This window comes from Puma concolor, chromosome B1 (genome assembly GCF_028749965.1).
Source record: "Puma concolor isolate L17-30 chromosome B1, mPumCon1.1.hap2, whole genome shotgun sequence".
Taxonomy (NCBI): Eukaryota; Metazoa; Chordata; class Mammalia; order Carnivora; family Felidae; genus Puma; species Puma concolor.
In genome coordinates, this window is record NC_141670.1 from 203,387,273 (window position 1) to 203,410,613 (window position 23,341).

The 23,341-nt window shown below is 48.2% G+C and overlaps 1 protein-coding gene across 12 annotated transcripts in view; it reads left to right on the forward strand.

The window, feature by feature from the left end:
* Positions 1–23,341, forward strand: part of KIAA0232 (KIAA0232 ortholog) — a 98,888-nt gene that overhangs the window by 40,544 nt on the left and 35,003 nt on the right. For 10 of the 12 annotated variants that reach the window (XR_015250618.1, XM_086705510.1, XM_086705503.1 and 7 more), the window contains one exon: positions 11,798–11,935. The exons of 1 other annotated variant lie outside the window; for it this stretch is intronic. Coding sequence is in view for 10 of the 11 variants with exons in the window: in XM_086705510.1 (XP_086561636.1) it covers positions 11,798–11,935 (138 nt within the window). In the remaining variant the exon portion in view is untranslated. Of the gene's footprint in view, positions 1–11,797; positions 11,936–17,154; positions 17,492–17,721; positions 22,710–23,341 lie in introns of those variants that run through there. One more of the 12 variants, XM_086705514.1, reaches the window with a different exon arrangement.

Here is a 23,341-nt window from a genome sequence, read left to right on the forward strand (position 1 = left end):
CAGGCTCAGATGTCAGTGCTCCCATGCTTGCCGTAGGCTGCCCTTGCCTGGCACAGCTGTCTCTCCCCCCCCCGCCCACCCCCCGTCTTCTCAAGGCCTGGATGCTTCAACAGGTCCATATGCTTCAGCACAGGTTTGTATGCTGGCTTGGTTGCATATTTTACCTGGCTTTTCTGGTTAGTCTGGGCAGGAGACCTTATTAAATAGTCTATAATATAGACTATTATTAAATAGTAACTGGTCTGCTGCCAGTCCCTTTTTTTTTTTTAATGTTTATTTATTTGAGGGGGCAGAGAGAGAGAGTGTGAGTGGGGGAGGAGCAGAGAGAGAATCCCAAGCAGGCTCCACGCTGTCAGCACAGAGCCCAGTGTGGGGCTGGATCTCACGAACTGTGAGATCGTGACCTGAGCCAACATCAACAGTCAGATGCTTCACTGACTGAGCCACCAGGTGCCCCACTTTTTTTTTTTTTTTTTTTTTAAGACTTCTTTAGAGCAGTTGTAAAATTGAGAGGAAGGCACAGACGTTTCCTGTACATGCCCATCTCACACGTGCAGAGCTACCCCACTGTCCCCCTCTCCCACCCGAGAGGTACGTTCGGTACTGAGCCTGCATTGTGTAATCCCCCGAATTCCATAGCTTGTGTTAGGATTCGCTCTCTGTGTTGGACACTGCCTGGGTTTGGACAGGTGCATGGGGACTGACCTGTATCCGTCACCACAGTGTCCTACAGGGGACTTTCACTACCCCAGACGTCCTCTGTGCTCCACCTGCTCATCCCCCTCTCCCCCAGGCCCCGACATCCATGGGTCTCCTCGTGGCCTCCATAGTTTTGCTTTTTCCAGAATGTCATCTGGTTGGAATCTCACAAAGTGTGGACTTTTCAGATTGGCTTCTTTCACTTAGTGATGAGCATTTGAGCTCCCCTAGGTCCTTTTGTAGTCCGATAGCTCATTTCTTTTTAATGTTGAATGGTATTCCATCATCTGGGTAAACCACAGTTTTGTCTGTTTAGGTACTGAAAGCCCTCATTCCTGGTATAGGATGTGTCAGAATTTCCTCCTTTTAAAAAATTTTTTTTAATGCTCATTTATTTTTGAGAAAGGGAGCATGAACAGGGGAGGGGCAGAGAGAGGGAGACACAGAATCTGAAGCAGGCTCCAGGCTCTGAGCTGTCAGCCCAGAGCCTGATGCGGGGCTGGAACCCATGAACCATGAGATCATGACCCGAGCCGAAGTCAGACACTCAAATGACTGAGCCACCCAGGTGCCCCAGAATTTCCTCCTTTTTTTAAGGCTGAGTAATATTCCATTGTATGAAAATGCCACATTTTGCTTTTCCATCCCTCAGCGGACACTTGAGTTTCTTCCATGTTTTAGCTATTGTGAATACCACTGCTGTGAACATGAAACAGTATCTCTTTGAGACACTGCTCTCAATTTTGTGGGGGAGGTGTATAACCAAGAAGTGGAATTGCTGGGTAATACGGTAGTTCTGTTAATTCTGTTTTAAATGTTTTGAGGAACTCCCAGCAGCTGTACCATTTTACGTTCCTCCAACACTGCACGGGGTCCAATTTCTCCGCAAAATCACTAACAGTTTTGTTATTTATTTTTATCACTTATTTTTATAGTAGCCATGCTGATGGGTGTGAGGTGGTATCTCATTGGGGTTTTGATTCCCGTTTTCCCTAATGTTTAGTGATGTTGCACATCTTTTCATGTGCTTATTGGCCATCTGGGCATCTGCTGTGGAGAACTGTCTGTCCAAGTCCTTTGCCCGTTTTTGAATCGGGTTGTTTCTTGCTGTTGAATGTTAGGAGTTCTCCATATGTCTTAGTGTTAACCCCCTATCGGGTACACAGTTTGCAAATCTTTTCTCCCATCCTGTGGGTTGCCTTTTCACTCTGTTGACAGTGTCTTTTGACTTAAAAATTTTTATGAAGTCCTATTTATTTTTTCTTTTGTTACCTGTGCCTTTGGTGTCCTGTCCGAGAGATCACTGCCAAAACTAATGTTGTGAAGCTTTCCCTATGTTTCTTCTAAGAGTTTTACAGATTTAACTCTTACGTTTAGGCCTTTGATCCATTTCTAGTTAACTTTTGTGTATGGTGTGAGGTAGGGGTCCACTGCCATTCTTTTGTAAGTGGAAGCCCAATTTTCCCAGCACCCTTTGTTGAAAAGATCGTCCTTTCCCCATCGAATAGTCATGGGACCCTTGTTGAAAATCACTTGCTCATTTTTGCGAGCGTCTGTTTCTGGTTTCTCTGTTCTGTTCCTTTGGTCTCGTCTTTGTCTTTATGCCAGCACCACGCTGCTTTGGTTACTGTAGCTTTGTTGCAGCTCCTTTTAAATCTCCTAACTGAGGTGTGTTTTCTAGCTCAGAGCCCGTCATTCTAGAAATGTAGCTGTATTATTGCATTATCTCTATTTTCCAGAGGTTAAGAAAGAATAATCCCAGTACTGACTACTGAGTAGGGCTGATGACTTCTTTATTCTTGGGGCCACTAGTGACGTGCTCTCGCAGCCTGCCGGCAGTAGGTTAGCATTTCTCTGCCTGGGGGAGAGCTCGCATCCCAGTGTTCCCTGTGAGAGTGCTGTCCTCGTTAACAGTACTGCTGCAGCTGACCCGCCCCGGCTTCCTCTGGTGTCTCACCGCATAGGCTGTATTGCAGCATACATTTACTCCATACACATCGATTAAATATACCTTACACATAGGGAATACGAAAATAAAGTCAGAGTGGGAGCTAGCACTGGTGATGGATACGCAAATTCGTGTCTACAGACTTCCTAAGATATCATAATAAAATGCATTTTTGGGGGGTAAAATCTTTTCATGGAATAGAGAAATGGTTTTGAATGTAAGTAATTGCATTTTTACAACGTGCATTTCTGCTTTTTGTGGATGCCCGTGACATGCCAGACGCTGTGGCAGGCACCAGGCATACAGAGCTGACTAGGGATGGTCCGGGCAGGTGCGGGATCTGTGAGACACTCTGGCTGTGCAGAGCTTGGGACACCGCGTGCGGGGGTGGGGGCAGGGGGAATGGCGGAGGAGAGACCATTTGGGCAGGTGGAGGGAGAAGGAAGGGAGAGTGCATGCGAGGTCACAGAAACAGGAAGGGCCTAATGTCATGAGGCCAGAGAAGAGCAGGGCAGGGGTGCGAGCGGGCGATGAGACGGGCAGGGTGAGCAGACGGACCCTGACGAACCTGATGTGCCGCGTTGGGGGCTGCGCTTCAGTCCCCAAGACAGAAAGACCCTTGGCTCTCGACAGTCAGCATCGCAGGGTGGCCTGTGAGCTGCTGGGTAAGCTGCTTGGGCACCTCAGGGCAGGGAGGCCAGCGAGGAGTGGTCACTGTTGGTGGAGGACCCAGTTATAAAAACAGATGTCGTTAACCTGAAATGATGCTGGTTTTTAGAGGCAAGTCGCCGTTCTTTTGAGCAGTGAGAAGTGGATTTGTTACTAAGGCCCTTCCTCACATTCTAGCTGTATCTTTCCTTGGCAGGCAACCAAAATTTTAACCTAAACTGGCTTCCGGGGGGGAAAAGGTCTCCTGTAACTAATAGGGGTGGCCCCAGCCTGTTCGATTCAGAGCTTTGACAGTGTCCCCGGGACTCCTGCCCTGCCTGTCTTCCGCCCCCCTCTGTCAGCTGGGTTTTGCAGCCAGCTTCCAGGGAGGTGGGGGGCCAGTCGCAGGGAGCGTGGTTCTGGCATCCGGAGGATGCATTCCCCCCCCCCCCGCCCCCCCTTTGTGCCCCCCCTTTGTTTTCTGCTCACTTTCAGGTGCCCGTTTCTGATTGGTCCCATGCCTGTGTCTGAGCCAATCTTTGTGACCGAAGGGATGAAACGACGCTGATTTGTATTAAGCCAATTGGGGCCTGAAGGTGGGGGTGGCACCAGTCTCATTCAAACACTTGGTGCTTTGGGTTTTTCAGGGCGCTGCTAGCCGGAAGGTGTGGGTGGCAGGGGTGGATGCTCGCAGCTCCCGGCAGACGTCATTATCCCAGCTGTACTTCAGGGTGGCGTGTGTTCCTTTCCTTCCTCCCGCTCCCAGTTTCCTTTTTGACAGAAGGCAGCAAGAGGAAGTCAATCAAAACTCTGGCCTTATGTCACCTCACAGTAGTGTCTGGAAAAGTACTTGGTAATAGGTTTTCATGCTGAGAAAGTTCTTCAGCCGTCTCTTCTGGTACTCGGTGACTGTGTGCTGTCTTTAAGACTATGGCTTTGAAAAATCGTGCTTGATTTTACTGAGTTTATTGAGTAGATATTTGGCACATGTCCAATACTGTACGTTTGCCTCTAAGTGGACTTGGAATGAGTGTAGCATAGGAGACTAAAAACATAACCGCGAACAAGATAGAAATGTCTTGACCTGTTTTTTTATACTGTGTTCTTTTAAAAGCTGATTTATTCAGTGCTATTGTTTGAACAGTACATTCACACAGTACATGAAGCCAGGGAAAAAATGGAGTAAGGGAGCTCTCATATATAAGTGGAAAAAACAGAATGCAGAAAACTGTACCTATGGGGCACCTGGGTGGCTCAGTCGTTTGAATGTCTGACATGGGCTCAGGTCAGGATCTCACGGTTCGTGGGTTCGAGCCCCGCTTCAGGCTCTGTGCTGGGAGCCTGGAGCCTGCTTCGGATTCTGTGTCTCCCTCTCTCTCTGCCCCTCCCCCACTCAACACTCTGTCTCTCTTAAAAATAAACGTTAAAAAATAAGAAAAAAAGAAAAGTGTACCCACTATGCTGCTGTGTACCTTTTGCTACAGACTTGATGTTTCTTAATGAAGTCAACCTAAAATTATAAGGCGAAACAGCGTTTATCTGCAAAATTTATAATGCAGTGAGGCCATTCTAACAGCTAACTAATAACACCACTGTTCGGGTCACAAATAATGGCAAGCTGCTTTGTACGTTTCCATTCTGTCGGAAGTAAAAGCCCGCAGACTCCCCATTCCGGCCGGCTTTGCATCAGAGTGTTGTCCAAGGTCACACTGCAGATCCAGCCGCAGTTTCCCGCTTGACACCGGGCAAAGGAAACGTCTGTATCTTACAGTCTGTGTGACTGTTCAGTCGCGAGGCTTCTACCTGCCTTTCACGTGGACGAGACTCATCTGCACCGTAATGATGTGCTGAAAGGCACACAAGAGGAGAATCTAACGGTTTTATAAGTGCTTTCTGGGCAATTAACGTGTTAAACTCACGCCTGTGGGTTAATGCCAGCATTTGGCAGTATCTGTGTGAAAAGACCTTTTCAAAGATGAAGTACGTTAGTTAAGTCTTCCTCTAGATCAGCATTAACAGGGCAGTTAGGTAAGAAAAGAAAAGACATCCAGATTGGAAAGGAAGAACGAAACCCGTATGTTTCATGCATGAAACGATCTTGTGTATAGGAAATCCTAAGGAATGGAGTGAAGAAAATTCCATCTACAGTAGCATCAGAAAGGGCAAAGTGCTTAGGAGTAAGTCTTGTCAGCTGAAAACGTCATTGAGAGAGATGAAAGGAGACCCTTGTAAGTGGCGAGACCTCCCGTGTTCACGACCAGCAGAGCCCACGTTCGTAAGACCGCGGAGCCCCACGCGCTGATGTGCACCCTCAGGGCAGCCCTGTCCCAGTCCCAGCTGCCTGTGCTGCAGAAATTGGCAAGTTGATCCTAAAGTCCATATAGACATGTGGGCTCAGAATAGCCCAAAAAATCTTGGAAAAGGAGAACAGAGTTGGAGGACTCGCACTTCTGACCCCAGAACTTCCTACAAGGCAGCACGCATGCAGCTGTATGAAACGAAACAGCATTCGCTGTGTTCTGTGTGTTTGAACAGCACCGTGCTGTGCGGGAAGGATAGTCTTTTCAGCGAGAGGTGCCGAGACAACTGAGCAGCCATGTGTGGGAGAAGGAGGTCGGACTCCTGCTTCACGCAAATATGAACTCCAGCCGGTTTCTAGACCTAAGTGAAAGGAGCTAAGACTGTAAAGCTCTTGGAAGAAAACGTAGGAGTAAGGCTTCATGACTTGGAGTAGGCAGTGATTTCTAAGATCTGACACCAAAACAAGCAGCCGAAGAAGACCTCAATAGATTAGACTGTCTCACAGTGAAAAACTTTTGTGCCTCGAGGGACATCATCAAGAAAGTGAAACAAAAAACAAACCTGGAATTGGAGAAAATGTTTGCAAATCCTGTATCTAATGGGATGTGTGTTCAGAAGAGATACTTATAAAATGGGCCAGTATTTGAATAGACATTTGTCCAGAGAATATGCACAAGTGGCCAGTAAGCACATGAAAGGGTGCTCCCTAGTCATTAGGGAAATGCAAACCGTGATGAGACACCACTTCACACCCGTTGGGGTAACTATTTTAGTTTTATTTTAGTTTTATTTTCAACTTTTTTTTTTTTTTTTAATTTTATTTTTGGGACAGAGAGAGACAGAGCATGAACGGGGGAGGGGCAGAGAGAGAGGGAGACACAGAATCGGAAACAGGCTCCAGGCTCCGAGCCATCAGCCCAGAGCCCGACGCGGGGCTCGAACTCACGGACCGCGAGATCGTGACCTGATCTGAAGTCGGACGCTTAACCGACTGCGCCACCCAGGCGCCCCATATTTTAGTTTTATTTTAAAACCCAGACGGTGACGAGCGTTGGTGGGGATGTGGAGGAAGTGGGACCCTGAAACACTGCCGGTGTCGTGGGGATATAAACCTGCTTTGAAAATTGTCAGTTCTTCAGAAGGTGGAACACAGAGATGCCTGTGACCCAGCAACTCCACTCCTAGGTGTGTAATCAGAAGAAGAGAAAACATATGCCCATACATATGGGCATACATACAAGAGAAAACTTGTATATGAATGTTCGTAATAGCCAAAAGGTAAAGCAATCCGAATGCCCATCAACAAATTAATAGACAGAATATGGTATGTGATTGCAGTGGAATAATATTCAGCCCTAAAAGGGGTGGGGTGCTGACACGTGTCACAGCGTGGATGAGCCCTCAGAACATTGTACTGAAAGCAGCCAGACACAGAAGGAGATACATCGTATCCTTCCCGTTTGTATGAAATGTCCAGAATAGGCCAATCTGCAGAGACGGTGGGTCAGGAGTTAGCCTGCTGATAGTACAGTGTTTCCTTGGAGGCGATGAGTAGGGTTTTTTTGTTTTTTTTTCATTTAGTGTTTTATTTTTTTAATTTACATCCAAATTAGTTAGCATATAGCGCAACAGTGATTTCAGGAGTAGATTCCTTAGTGTCCCTTACCCATTTAGCCCATCCGCTCTCCCACACCCCCTCCAGCAATCCTCAGTTCTCCATATTTATGAGTCTCTTACGCTTTGTCCCCCTCCCTGTTTTTATGTTATTTTTGTTTCCCTTCCCTTATGTTCATCTGCTTTGTCTCTTAAAGTCCTTATGAGTGAAGTCATATGATTTTTGTCTTTCTCTAATTTCACTTAGCATAATACCTCCAGTTCCATGCACGAGGTTGCAAATGGCAAGATTTCATTCTTTTTGATTGCCGAGTAACACTCTGGTGTGTGTGTGTGTGTGTGTGTGTGTGTGTGTGTGTGTGTACACACACACATATACATACCACATCTTCTTTATCCATTCATCCATTGACGGAGATTTGGGCTCTTTCCGTAGTTAGGCTACTGTCGATAGTGCTGCTATAAACACTGGGGTGCATGTGTCCCTTTGAAACAGCACACCTGTATCCCGTGGATAAATGCCTAGTGGTGCAATTGGTGGGTCGTTGGGTAGTTCTATTTTTAGTTCTTTTTGAGGAACCTCCATACTGTTTTCCAGAGTGGCTGCACCAGCTTGCATTCCCGGATGAGTAGGTTTTAAAATGAGATGGGGAAGGGTGCTTGGGTGGCTCTGTCGGTTAAGCGCCTGACTCTTGATTTCAGATCAGGTCTTGATCTCAGGGTCATGAGTTCAGGCCCTGCGTTGGGCTCCATGTTGGGTGTGGATCCTGCTTAAAAAAACCAAAAACCCAAAAAAGATAGTGGTGAGGGTTGCCTAATCACCACTGAATTATATTGAAAACCACTGAATTGCACACTTTAGAAGAGTAAATTTTGTGGTATGTGAATACAACTGTTATTGTAAAAAATTAGCATTAACAGACGAACGTTTGTATTTGATTTTGATGGTAGGGAACATTAACTATGTACCCCAGAGAAGCAAATGTTTGATCTTCTCTCCTCCCCCAAGAGTTTTGTCCTTCTCATTAGTAGGGCTGAGAACAGAAAATCGTACTGAATTATAGTTTGAATTCCATCAATAAAAACACTGTGAGACTTTCTCTGCTTTTTGTAAAAGTACTTACAATTATATCCTTGGTGATCCTCTTGGCCTGCCAAGTTGAAAATATTGTCTGGCTCTCTACAGAAAACGTTTGCTGTTCCTTGGTCCCTTGCTCCAGCACCTTGTTTCTTCTGCCTGGTATCTCTCCTCTAGTCCAAACTTCTCTTCGCTCTCGCAAGGCTCCACCGCAGCCACCTTTCCTTCCGTGGGAAGCCTCCGCCTAGCAGCCAAGTGAGCTTCCTAAGTGCTTCTTGTACCATTTCTAATAGCAACAGCCATACCCCAGTCATTTGCTTCTGTGTCTGTATTTCGCACCAGACTGTGCACGTCTGGCAAGCAGGGACTCTGCTCCGTTCGTTCTTATAATCCCTGGTGCCTAAAGAAGACACTTCAGTCGTTACTGGATGAATGGGTGAATCCACATTCGTGCATAAACCTCGGGATGCCAAACAGGAAACATGAAGCTAATGCCAGATTCCCGTTGTAAGTGAAGAGCTGCAGGAGCTCTTCTCATTTCTCCATATGCTTGACCTAATACGTTTTCTATGAAAAAAAATATACAGCTTTAAGAAAAAAATTTAAAAAAAAATTTTTAATGTTTATTTATTTTTGAGAGAGAAGGAGATACAGCATGAGCAGGGGAGGGACAGAGACAGAGGGAGACACAGAATCCGAAGCAGGCTCCAGGCTCCCAGCTGTCAGCACAGAGCCCGATGGGGGGCTCACACTCACGAACCGTGAGATCATGACCCCAGATGAAGTTGGACACTCAACCGACTGAGCCACCCAGGCACCCCCCCCCAAATTTTTTTTTTAATGTTTATTTGTTTTTGAGAGAGAGAGGCAGGAGGAGGGGCAGAGAGAGGGAGACACAGAATCTGGAGCAGGCTCCAGGCTCTGAGCTGTCAGCACAGGGCCTGACATGTGGCTCAAACCCACAGACTGAGATCACGACCTGAGCCCAAGTCAGACGCTTAACCAACTGAGCCACCCAGGCACGGCGCCCCCCCCCCCCCGCCCCCAATATAGCTTTGACTATTAAGGGAGTATGGCCTAATTACAAGAAAAATCAGAAAATAAAATGAGTCTCCTCCTCCTTCTCGCCAAGAGATAAGCTCCTTAGTGACCTCTTAGTTCATTTCTGAGACATTTTAATGCACATCAGTGTGTGCGTATGTGCAAATGCGTTAATAAAAAAATGAGATCGTCCTTTTGTATAAACTGTTTGTCTTACGTACACTGTGAATGGCTTTGTGTGTCAATAAATATGCTTCGTAATTTCTGTAATGGCTATAATATCTCATCACCTGGATGAATCGTAACTTATTTAACCAAGTCCTCCTTATTTGGCATTTCAGTTGTTTCTGCTGGTTTGCCTTGATTGACCGCTGTCTGATCAGCATTGCAGTAGCTAAATCGTGCACACGAGGGCGGTTATTTGGTTAGGATAAATTCTCAGAAGTAGAATTATTAGACTGAAAGTGCATGCCCATGTTTGAAAAGTTGGACACGTGTTGTCAGACTGCCCTTCAGAAAGAGCACCTGTCCATGTGAAGTTTGAAAGTGCCTTCTGTCTGCCTAATAAAACTTGATTGGGATCTTTGAAGGTGTTACCTCTGCCGGGTAGAGAGATGTTCGTATTGCTCAAGAAGGAGAAAGAGCCAATCCCAGCAGCTCAAACAGCAAGGAGTCCCTTTTTCCATAATTAAATAACGTTTCTGCCCTCTTTGCTCTAAGCACTATGAACAGTAGAGAAAATGACATTTCTCTCTGCCTTTGGAAGCTTCGAGTCTGCATTGTTATGGTTCTGTCCACTCTCCCTGTCAGAGGACAAGCCCTGTCTCTGGAAGATACCACTGATAAGGAATGTCCGGTTTCAGGTGTAGTCCAGCCAAACACATTAGATAATGGAAATATACTGATATACTCACTTGGCCATCAAACACATTTCCCTTTGGAAAATTGGAATTGACACCACTCGGCCAGAAAAATCTGGTTTGCAGGTTCATGAGATCTGCAGACATGCCCAAGAAATTAAGTAGGAGTGTGCTAATTATGATGGGTGTAGATGGAGGGATTGTTCTCCCGCTCTTATCTGGTGGCACAGATAAGAAATAAAAGTGATTTCTGTGCATTGGATCAAAGTAAAAATTGGGTTAGATGGCATGTGATTTGATCTTTTATTTATTTATTTTTTAATGTTTTAAAATGTTTTTATTTTTGAGAGAGACAGAGTGTGAGCAGGGGAGGCACACACACACACACACACACACAGAGAGAGAGAGAGAGAGAGAGAGAGAGAGAGAGAGAGAGAGAAAGAAAGACACAGAATCCGAAGCAGGCTCCAGGCTCTGAGCTGTCAGCACAGAGCCCAATGCTGGGCTCAAATTCATCAACCATGAGATCATGACCTGAGCTGAAGTTGGCGCTTAACCGACTGAGCCACCCAGGCGCCCTACATCTTTTAAAATCTTTTGAGTTCATTATTATTATGCTTTTCCTTCTTTTTTCATCTTATTCATATATTCATATCTGTTTCCTGACGACCCACTGTAGGCCATGTCCTCTAAGTAATTTTTAAAATGTTGCTTTTGTCTGTCATTCTGATCTTTGTCCACTGGTTTTAATTATAATTTGTTAAATGGAAACCTTTTTAAAAGGCAAAACAAAGTAGCAAAGCAATTCAAGATACTACTTAAAGTCCCAGTTGAGGGAAAGAGCTATAAACTTACATCTTGGAATATTATATAGCCAAAGAATTTGTGGTAACATGGGGGTAAGGTTTACAGATCAGTAAGTTAAGTACAATTACAATATTCTACAAATAGTGCGAGTTCAAATCTCTGCTTTTTAAAGCATACAGAAAAGACCAAATGAAGCAGTCCAGATTATTCTAGTTTTCACTGAATGGTAGGCTCACGGATAATTGTGCCTTCTTCCTGCTCTTCAGTTTTTCTTCGAATTTTTTTAACGGGCATATGTAACCAAGGGGAAACATAAAATGCCAGCATAAAATATTTTATGTGTGTTGCTTTTTAGACGATAAGGTGAAGAAATAGGGACTGAACCGTTTAACTGTTAACTGTTAAAATCTGGTAGTTATATGAACACTATCAAAAGAGTGGGAAGCACAGAAGAGAAGACATTTAATTGTGAATGATTTGGAATTTATATGAAATTTAGATATACAATACTTGCATTTACTTAAAAATGTCTGAGTTCATTAGCATTTACTTTGAATGTCAGTGGGTCAGGTTCATCAAGATCATAAATAAGGTAATGATAATCTCAATAATAGATATGCCAAATGAATGGATTCTCGTCAAGTGCTCTGATTGACAGTGTTCTGTGGTCTCTTATTAGCGGGTGCCATTCTGTGATGAACATACCTGGTAGGGAATGTGTGTGTGAGCGTGTGGGAAATAAGAGAGTATGAAACTTGTTATTTCATCTTGTTCATTGAACTCTGTCTAATCTCATTTTAGGAGAATGACATCTTCCTGGGCTGGGAAAAAGGAGCTTATAAGAAATGGGGAAAGAGTAAGAAAAAGTGCTCAGATCTAACTCTAGAAGAAATGAAAAAACAGGCTGCTGTCCAGTGTCTTCGTTCTGCTTCTGATGAAGTAGGTTTGCATTTTGTTTCTAATACTTACGAGAAGAAGAAAGAGGCGGGGCGGGGGGTGGGGCTAAAGGTACACAAATGCAACGTCTTGACCAAAACAACTTAGAAAAATAAACTATTCATTGTCTTACCACTGTGATGTGAACACGGTCCTTTTTTCCTTTTTGGCATTTTTCTTCATAAGTTGAGTTTTATAAAGTACATTCTTTCATAAGTGCTTTTAGAGTATACACAAAATTTTATGTCCTTTTTTTCCGATTTAACATGTTCTATCTTCTTACGTTATCTTCATTCTTTTTAGTGGCTAAGTTATATTTCCTCAAGCAATATTCCAACAGCAATATAATATACTCTTTATTACTGGCTATTTACTTAGTTTTTTTTTTTTGGGGGGGGGAGTTATCTCTACGTTCAGACTCCTGACTCCCAAGATCAAGGGTCCCATGTTCTTCTGGCTGAGCCATCCAGGGGCCCCTACTTAGTTTGCTCTTGAGTTTTTGTTACGCTCTCCAGAGTGTTTCCACGTGTGGCTTTTCCGTGTCCTATATTACTTTTAGCTGCATTCCCATAAGTGGGGTAGCAGTGCTGGTATTTTAAGGACACTGTCTTTGTTTATGATTCATAATTTTTTGTTTGTTTTTTAGAAAGTATCGTAAGATTTTTTTTTTCAGCTCCGTGCCTGTCGCGTTGCTCTACGAACTGAGCCAGCCAGGTGCCCCCTATAAGATTATTTTTATCCATCTTCTAATACTTCACGTAAAATATTTCTCCTGTCCTTCATGCTGACAGAACAAAATAGATTTAGAGTAAAATCACCCATTTAGATTAATACTATGCAATTCTTATTACTCAGGACAAGACGTACTCTTGAGATCATAACCACTTAGAAAATTATGTTGCTTTCACCACTGTTTGTGACGGTGCGGTTCGAAAAGTACCTTTGTAAAGCAGAGTCGAATTGGGAGGATTCATACAAGTTACTGAAACTGCCTCCTGAGCTGAGTCCTCTAAAGGCTGATGTTGGGGTAACCAGGGTTGCTACATCTGATAATCTACAGAGGTGTATTCTTTCTGGCTGCCGCCCACCACGCATGCCTCTTGAGGTTTGTTCAGTGCTTCCCGGCAGTGTGTTCTCCTCCTGCTCAGAATCGTCTGTGAGAGCCCAGGCCCCTGGCGTGGGCTCCCGCTGCCTCGTGCTGCCTCACGTCCTCCACTGCGGGTGTTCGTCCTGGCTCCCCTTCGTCACCGCACTCACTGTGCTCCTCGGGGACTGAGGCTGTGAGCTGCCCGTGTGTTCATGTCCTGGTACCTAACTGAGCGAGTACGATCACTGGCGGTACCGAATTTCTCTCGAACGGAGTTGAATGCTCAGGTGTTTAAGGAGTGTTCCTTGTCGTCCTGCCCTTGTCCTCTCCCTCTGTTCTCCTCTCCCTTCCCCACCCCTTTGATTTGTTAACCTCTGATCTCTCGAAACTGCTGCCTCGTAGACTGTGGGATAGGACTTTGGAAGTGACCGCTCATGGGTGGTCTTGATCAGGTACCGCTTCGTTTTGGCAAGTGGGACGTAATGAGCCTGGTCTAAGGACTGGGAATACACCTGCAGCACACAGGGGACTCGCGACGCCGAGTGCTGGAGACGCAGGGCCGGAGAAGCGGCCTGAACGGCCAGCAAAATGATGGACAGCCAGAGTCATTTTCTCTAATGAGCCACAATCTCTCCTTCGCTTCTCTCTCTGCTTCTGGGTCATTCCCTCTCGGCTGAAGGCTGGTGGAAGCTGGGACCCAGCACCTGTCACCTAGGGAGAAACACAAGTGGCCGGGAGTCCACCGGTTTGGATGCGTGGCAAGGAGGGGGCAGAGTTGCCTGGGGGGTCCCGTCCTTGAGCAGGGGCAGTGCTCACACAGAGACAAGGGGGTGGTCGGATGCTTCCTCAAAAGCCATTTTCTACCCGACCCAGAAGGGAAAGTAATTTGGAGTTTAAAATGCAGGTGCCTTTTTAAAGGAGAGGTTAGTTCAGGTAAATTCTTTGAGCAAATTCCAAAGAAGCTGCTGAGTCATGGTTGGGAGGAGAATGCGAGTTGAGGGTTTCAGTCTGGGAAGGGATCTTATTTCTGCTTTGGACCAGAGTTGCTGTGAAATGACTCTTGCCTGGACTCATGGCGGAGGGAAGCTGAGTGGAAAACAAGGGCGCCCCGAGCGAACGGTCGAAGAATGAGGAGTGTGGGCCCCTGCTCCCCGGCCTGCTGAGCTCTCGGCCGGTTGATGCTGGCCGGGCGTGGCAAGTGCTGGCGGCCCCTTGGTACGCGGTGGACAGACTCAGTGCGGCGCAGACGGAGGAGGGCGGTTCTTGACATTGTTGCTTTGCAGAAATGCTTTTCTTTGCTGGGAAGCCAAAGCTGGGAGTTTTGTTTACAAACCCAGTGAAGTATACTTGTCCAGTTTCTTCTTATTTTGTAAAATAATTGTTGCATTGCTTTTTCCTAATGATTGTTTTTAATCCTATCAACTGAAAATCAGCCGAGGAAACGAACCCGCCAGGCATGTGCCAGGAGCTGGGTGCGAGCTTAGGGAAGAGCTTAGGGAACGAAGGAAGCGGAAGAAGGAAGTTCTCAAGCCCCGCCTGCCTTGTTCGGACCGCCCGCTGTGATGTGTGTGCATCAGCACAGCGTCCTCAGGCGGGCTCTCCTGGCTTTTGGGGAGTCAGTGGAAAGAACCTGGGGGGGAAAATCCTCTTTCTTTGTGGCCTGTAACAACAGAAGGGAATCACTGTGCATGTTCATAAACTATAGGCTATACGTCCCCAGGCTTTTCTTTCTAGACTCTGCCTGCTGGCTGCAGTGAAAATAAAGGCACAAAGAGGTCCTACCTAGGAAATTAGAACGCTAACGTTTTGCTCTCTGTTTGGGCCACAGTGAATGTTGGCCTATGGGTGTGATGTTCATTTCCTAGGACTGAGGATGGTGATGTACGTGGTTCCGCGCTTTCCCACCCAGCCACTGCCAGCTGATCAGAATCAAAAGCCGCTAGACAGTTTACAGTCTGACGGAAATGCTAGTGATGTAACCGCGAGGGTAACCTGAGTGCTGCTATCGTTCTGTTGGGTAGGCCAGTAGAGGTGAGGTTAAGCGTTACCCTGGGACATGAGTTCTTTTCTCGTGACTTCCACGTGTGCCTGTGTCACGATTACAGGTACGGCGTTAGTCGTTGCTGTAAAAGCAGCCGTGGCATCAGACTCCAGTGCGTCATGGTTGCCGTGGAGAGGCTGACTTCCCGGACTGTGCCTCTCCATGCTCGTGATGTGACTCTGTGTCTCCTTCCACTTTGTCCCTGCGACAAGTTGTGCCCCACATCACAGCTTTGACCTGCTTACCTCAATGTTTTGTCACAGAGGCATCACCAAAACAGCACGAAACACAGTTATGTCAAACTTAACTGTACACGTTGTTAAAATTTGACAAAGAACTTGGGCGGTTGGTGAGTGTTTATTCCTCCAGGAGATCATGACCCTCACGGGCCTTGCTGTTTGTTAGGTTCTGCTGAAACTGCCTCTGCCAGTTCCCTTTGCTTGCACGTGCAAATAACACACAGTTCTCTGGCCAGCCATTTTCTTTTTTTTTTTGAATGTTTATTTTTGAGAGAGTGTGTGTGTGAGCAGGGAGGGGCAGACAGAAGGGGAGAAAGAGAGGATCCCAAGCAGGCTCTGTGCTGTCGGCACGGAACCTGATGCGGGGCTTGAACCCACAAACTGTGACATGAGCTGAGCCGAAACCTAGAGTCGGACGCTCAACCGACTGAACCCCACCCCCCCCCCCACCTTCCCCCAGCCCTTGACCATTCATTTTCTGTAGCATGCTTTGCACCTGCTGTGGCTGCATTGTAACAGGGCCTGTAATGGGGCTGGTGCAGCTCACACGTCCCCCAAATGTGCTTTTATTAAGTGATGCTTTCCTGAGCTCTCTGTCTCTGTTGTTAGTGGACGCGGCATGTGCCTGAGGTTGAATACATCCAGATCCCTTGCCCCGTTTTAAGAAACATAAAAGAGTGTTGAGGTTTGTCAGCTATCGTTATTTACAATCCTCAAGTTTAGTTTGCTCTGCCTTCTCTGTCCCCAGGGTTCAGGCTTTTCATATTGTTTTAGTTTTGTTTTCATAATAAGTAGTTCTATTTCTGCTTGTTTTAATGGAGCTTCTGAAAACTGCACTAAAGGTGGTAGTTCGCCGTCCATTTGGGGGCGTCCTTGGAAGATGAGCTGCACCTGGCCGTCGGGGGGCCGTAAGTGAGGCTCAGAGGCAGTATAGCTTTACGTTTTGGGTGTCGTCCTGCCCCACCCACCCCATCGAAGAGCCTCGCAGAGGATTGATGCCCCGGCTACAGCGGGGCCCTTCTTCAGTTGCTCATGTTCTCACACTGACCGAAACCCGCCAGTAAGAGTAATACTCCATCGTAGTATTTGCATATGTGTTGTTCGTAGGCTGTGCCGGGTTGGATATACAAGATACAAAAACCATGTTACGTGTTTCCTGGCAGTTTACTGTTAAAGTTAACTTTGACGATGTATTTGCACACTGACTTCTGAACTTAACTCGTTCTGGATAATAAAACAAGGATCAGAACAATGGTAACTAACATTTATGGAGCACTTACAATGTATGAGATTCTGAGCTGTGCAAGAGGTGAGGCTGTGCTCCCCCTGTAGGCCAGACCCCTGAGAAGCCCGTGGCTAAAGCTGAGAAGGCTCACGGTGGCTGTGTGGTCACAGCCAGCCCTGCCGAAGAAGCCTTGGCCTTATCTTCTCACTCTAGGTGGAGGGAGGGGCATTCAGGGGCACCTGGAGGCCGTTGGGAGGGTTTTGGCTCTTCCTCGGGGAGGTGGCAGAGGGCTGGAGGGTCTGGAGCAGAGGCTAGTGTAACCTGACTTTGACACTGATAGGGCCCCATGGGCCGCTGGGCTGGGGGTGGTGGGGGGGCAGGGGAAGACTCCGAGAAAGCAGTGGTCTGGAAGGTAGAGGACCGTGAGCACTAGTTGGATTCTAGATATATTTTGAAGGTAGAGCCGACGGCCCCATTTGGAGTGGAGAAGAGGGAGGAACCCAGCGAGGGATAGCCAAGGTTTCTGGTCTGAGCAGCTGCAAGAATGGAATTTTCATGTCTGAGGAAAGGAAATCAGGGAAGAAACACTAATCCGTGGGTGGGTGGGTGGGTGAGGGTGTGAATGGAGCTTTGAATGTGAGCTCCCAGGGAGAGGGCCAAGTGGAGACTCCGGAAGGCGGCTGGGTGGTTCTGGAGGAGGCTGGACAATAGACCGTTGGCTTGTGTGTGTATCTCGCCCAGACCTGGCGCGCCCCTGTCTCTGGGGCCAGGTGGGAAGCTGCATAAGGAAGACAGTAAGGTGCGGTGAGGCCTGTGGGGCACCGGCCCAGCCCCGCACTAGCTGGTTGCGGCCATGGCAGATGTGGTCCTGATGGGGCCAGAACTTCTGAGCTCGCTTTAGGAAAGGTGGGAAATTGTGGTTTCTGCAGGAAATTCCCAACTTTTAAATGTCAAGAGGGGCGCCTGGGTGGCGCAGTCGGTTAAGCGTCCGACTTCAGCCAGGTCACGATCTCATGGTCCGTGAGTTCGAGCCCCGCGTCAGGCTCTGGGCTGATGGCTCGGAGCCTGGAGCCTGTTTCCGAGTCTGTGTCTCCCTCTCTCTCTGCTCCTCCCCCGTTCATGCTCTGTCTCTGTCTGTCCCATAAATAAATAAAAACGTTGAAAAAAAAAATTTTAAATGTCAAGAAGTAAGGGTAGGAGAAAGGCAAGAAAGGGAACAGCTGCTATAAAATCTGTGGCTGAGGGGAGGGAAAGGGCAAAACAGAGGCACGTGAGGTGCTGTGGCGTGGGACGTAAAAAGGACCGAGTGCGCGAGGGTGCAGAGGCAGACGGGGGAAGGTACAGAGAATACGGAGCATTGAATAGCCGTGTGCCTGGCTTCAGAAGTAAGTTCTTACAAGCAAAGCCCCCCTCCCCCCGCTGCGCTCTTTCCCGATGGCGCGTTTGTCCGTCTCTCTCAGGTGCTCCCGCTGTCCTGAACGTGGACTTGTCCTTCCCGTGCGTATCTGTATACTTTCACTAAACACTGCTTCGGGAGCACACCAGTGGGAGATTTTCACATGTTAACTTTATGTGAGCGGAACCACACTGCACATATTTTGCAACTTCTTTTAGTCAACATCTTTGAAGTTTTATCTGTGTTTGATAACGCGATTAACTCCTTTTCACTGCTAAACAGTTGCCCATTGTAAGACCATATAGCTGTTTATTTTTCTGGCAACGGACCTTTCGATTCTGTCCCATTTTTGACTGTTAATAAAGAGTACAGTAGGGAGCACTCTGTACACGTGTCCTTGTGCACACGCAAGGCTTGTCCGGGGAGCACTCTGCATACGTGTGCCCTCATGCACACACAGAGCTTTTCTAGAGGTCGTCCGGGGAGCGCTCTGCACGCACATCCTTGTGCACACAGGGCTTTTCTGGAGTTGATATGTGGATGTCAGATTGCTGGATTAGAGTCAGGGTGTTTTAACTGTTTTACCATTACGGGCTTTTATTTGGTGAAAGCTACGGGACTAACCAGAAAGATACACTAACCTGTTGTTACGTGCATTCTTTCCTTATGTGCCCAGTCTTGGCTTCTTTAAGAGATCGTGCTTTCTAGATTAAAAATAACTGTTAATTCTGTGTTGAGGAACTGGGCTACTCTTGGTAATTGAACCGTGAGGTGTGAGGAATAGTGTATCTGAACATTTGACCCAGAGCCCAACAAGCCTCTGTGCCTGAATCTCCTTCAGGAAGTCTAGTTGCTACCTACCGGAGGAGTGTGGGTGTCTGAAGGGAAAAGAAACTGCCGTTTCCAAAGTAAAGTAAGCAACAGAACATTTTTCTACACATAGGGTCTGCCTAAACAAACGAGGTGTGGCGATGGAACAGGAGGGTTGAAGAGCTTTGCTCCAGCTGAAGCGTTCTTTCTTTGTAGACAGTGAGATGGGGGCCCAGAGAAGTCCAATGACTTGTCTGGCGTTTACACGGGACGGCGCGCCTGACGCACCCGGATCACGCACTCCTGGCGTCCCATTGCCCCGCTAAAGACGATACAGAGCACAGTTAACTTTTTTCTAAGGCTTGATTAATCTATTTGATCGTTACTTACAACAGAGGCTGACATCCTCCACTTTCTGTGACAAATAACTGTCTTTTGCCCATCGTTCTAAGAAGATGTAGATCCTGTCCTCCCTCGCACGTGACAGGTATGTGACGATATTTATCCAGTGGCTGTGTCTCTTCTCTCACGTCGTATTCTAGAGAGCAGATGTACGTGAGAGCTGGAGGTAGCCAGCGGGTACATTTTTGTAGCTCTTCCTGTGGTCGAGGGCGGGAATCACAGCCCTCATGCAGGTGCCGTGGCAGAAGCAGCTTTTCATTTGTTTGGGTTTTTAACGTTTTTTAAATCTTAGGCCAGGGATGTTGGTTCCGCACAGCTCACGCCTCACCCACCACTTCCTGTTGCGCTATGCCCGACCGCCTCACCTGTTCCTCTAACTTCCCTGGCTGCCAAAGGCGTGAGCTCGTGAACGCCGGTGCGCGTTCTCCCTTGTCTCCCCTGGTGCTCTTTTGTTTACTGGCTTAACGTTAACTTCGTTCTAAGTTTTAAGAAGGTTTTTAAAATGAAAGTGGTCCTTCACAGTGAATCGTCACCAGTAATCCTGCCTCGGTACCTAGTTGGGTTTCCTCCCACGAATCTTCCAACTCTGCTTTAGAAATTAAAACCCGAGGTCTGAAAAATTGTAAAAAAGAGCTCTGTGCCCACGCAGGGTGGGTCTGAGCAGAGGAGTGTCGGGCCGTCTGTACCTGGGTTGCTTCCGCATGACAAAATACCCCACAGCTGGGTGACTTATGCTAGCCGTCTGGCTTGCTCCCAGTCGTGTGGGTGAGCCAGGGCTCGGCTGGGAGCTTCTTCCGTGGCTGGTCTTGTGTGGGGTCTCACGCTGCTGCAGTCCAGTGGCCCTGGGACCGGAAGATCCGGGCTGCTCTCCTCGCTTGTCTGGCCTCTCGGCGGGGAGGCTGGCTGTGACGGCCGCACGGCCAGCGTAGGTCTGTACGTGCAGGGGGCCCAGGAGTTAGCATTCCAAGAGGGTAGGGGTGGGGGGCCCTGGCTGGCGCCCCACCGTGGGTGGGGCCGGCGCTGGGGCTGCGTGCCTGCAGACACGGTTCCCGGGGGCACAGAGCGCTATACTTTTCCATCCTGGTGGGGATGGAGGCAGGAGGGGACACTGGGCTCCCGGGAGGGAGGGTGTGAGATACCTTACTGGAGACGCAGGAGTGAATGAAAGCCGGCGAATTGTCCGAATCGCTGTCCAGCTGCCGCAGCCTTGAGGGTGAGGAAGAGACATTGAGGGGACTGGATGACCTCCTCACGTTCTGAATGTGACAGTACAAACGAAAAAGCTCAGCACAAGGGTTGGAAGGTGGAGCGGAGGAAATCCCCCGCGGAATTTTCCACACCATTTTCCGGGTGTGGAAAGCGAGTCTGTGGCGGGTGAACGATTTAGGGAGCGTCACGGGGCGAGCCCTGGGATGGTGTTCAGACCCAGACCTGTTTTGACTCTCACATCACCCACTCACCACCGTGAGCGGACCGGGCAGCTCGAGGTCCCCGAGTGTCATTGGTTAGTGACCGCAGGCCTGGGGTGGGAGTGTCTGTCCAGCAGTTAGGAAATTCCCAGCTCAGACCATCTGTCCATAAAAGGCGAACCTTTGAATTGGTTAGAATGGCGACAGAAACCTCTGGACGTGGAGAGGAGAGAGAACGAGGTGGGGGAGTGTGTGCGACTGACTGTGTTTCCTTTATGTTGGCGATGAGGAGGATGGCTGGTGTGGAGAGGGCGGAGACGTCCTGAAGATGGGAACCAACGAGAGAATTTGCCGGAAGCAGCGGGACAGTAGCTGCAGAGTCTGACCGAGGCTGGGTCTCCATGGAAAGCCCGGGCCTTTAGCTTCACCCCGAGCTTCTGTGAAAGGGCGTGGCCGTGTGGGGGCCCCCTGCCCGGGCAGAATCCAGAGGACTTGGGGTTCTCTGGGTCAGGTTAATTATCTTTCTTACTCCTCCAACCTCAAACTCCAATCAGAGCAAAATTTATTTATTTATTAATGTTTATTTATTTTCGAGAGAGCACAAGCAGAGGAGGGACGGAGAGAGAGAGGGAGATGCAGAATTGGAAGCAGGCTCTAGGCTGCGAATTGTCAGCACAGAGCCCGATGCGGGGCTCAGACTCATGGATCGTGAGATCATGATCTGAGCCGAAGTCGGACCGTTAACCTACTGAGCCACCCAGGTGCCCCCAGAGCAGAATTTAAAGGCATTTTAGAAATTGGGAATCCAATAGGGACATTCTGGAAAATGAAAACCATCAACAAAATCTAGAAGTGGCATCGACGTTTAGATGACTGATGTGACGGGCATTCCGATGGGGCCTCACATGTACGTCATCCTCGTTGGGCCTCGAGCCTCTTGAGGGGGAAAGTGTGGTCTCAGGGTCACGGGTAAAGCAGCACATGGGCCCTGCTGCCCGGTGCACGTGTGGCGGGGTGCGAATTCAGACCCAGGCCGGTGGGACGTGGGAGCCCATTTCTTCTGAGAAGCAGGACTACAGTGTAAACCCCCGGAGGACAGGGTCCTGCCTGTCCGTGGGTCACGCCCAGCCCAGGTGTGCTGTCGACCGACCCTGCTCATGACCGTTGACTGAGCCAGTGATAAAGCAGTGAATGGTCGTGCATTCAGAAACTTGCCAGCCCCCACGTGTGCATCACCAGCTTCCAGATTTGGAGTTCCGGTCCTTGAATTTTAGCTGCTCTTACTGTGCGGGGGGGGGCCCTTTCAAACACGCTCCTGGGATCCTGGGCCGTACCTGTAGGCAGCGCAGTTAGGAACAGCAGTGTGTGAGCTCGGCGGGAACGGGAGCATCTTGTGCACCTACAGCGTGTTCTCCCTTACAGCCGTCACTAAAACCGGTCTCGTTTACTTTATTTCTTCGGACACCACAGGCTCTCAAGTACCCTTGAGTGCCCTCGTGGACGTGGTGTACTCGTAAAACATCTAACGGCTTATATCACAGTTGGGAAAGTACGCAGAATTTCTCGCCACCGGCTCCAGGTGAACACTGAACGGTACCTGCCAGGAGACGACCGGGGACGAGGCTGCTTTTGGTGGCCCTTTCTGTTCCTCGGTTTTCAGGCCTAGCCCAACGATCTGATGATTACTTTTCACCTAAGTAGGATGCTGCAGTAGTCGGGGAAAGAGGACAGAGCCTGGGGGGTGGAGCGTGCTCGTAGCCGCGTTGGGTGTAAGCTCCCCGTTTCGTTGCCACGTGGCTAGGACAGCAGATGCGTATACTTCAAGCTGCCTTACTGTCCAGAGCGAGTAACCTTCACAGATGTGTGGAGGTAATTTCCAAAACAAAGCGTAAAAAAGAAATACTGTGTAGTCACTAGTGAGGAGGATCGTTCCGTGTAGAATATTAAATGGCCGGCCGTTGCAGGGACCTGAGCGAAGTTGAATGGTGATCCCGAGAGGCTCGGCCCTCGGCACTGGAGACTGGCGCTAGGTTTAGAAACACAGTGACATAGGCTCGCTGTAGAGAACAGCGTGCAGCGAGCAGCGGGTCAGCTGACACCGGTGTTAGGTTCGTGGTCTGGAGGAAATGGACTAAAACAGCCATATTCATCACACCTTGAACGTTATGGTAAGCAGAGTCTTCCTGATGGAATTATGTGGTCAGAGCAGTGTTTGTGACTAACATTTGCCACGGGTCTTAGGGGTGTTTTTAAGGGAGGGACAGCCCTTCTGTGGCCCATTGCCTGTCGCCCTCTGTCCTGCGTCCCTACTAAAAGCTGTGATATGTCAGGGATAGAGTGTAACTGGCAGCGTCTACAATTAACCATTTTCACTGTGCTGTTTCCTGCTGTTCAGACTGGAACTGTGTGGTTTCTTGTTTAGGATGTCTGTAATACTTGTGCTGAGTCATTTTGAGTTCAGTGAATGGGGAACAGTTCTATTTTTAGCCCCTCAAGGCCCCATGAGGGCGGCGGGTGGAGCGGAGTCCCGTGCACCTGTCCGGATCGCACCCACCGGAGAGAGACTCCGTTCCGGTTTAAATAGGACCTTCGACCACTGAGTAAAGGTCCTCGGAAATTCGTCTTCCCTTTTCATACTCTGTGAAGGACTTTTCTTGCTTCCTGTGAGAAATAGAAAAACTTTCAAGTTTCAAAGTCTTCGTAGCCAACGATCATTTGTTTGTGCGTGTTTCCAGCATCTGTCCCTCCGGGAGCTTTGGCTCTTCTTGTTCCCCTCCCAGTTTCAGGCTCTTCCGTGCCC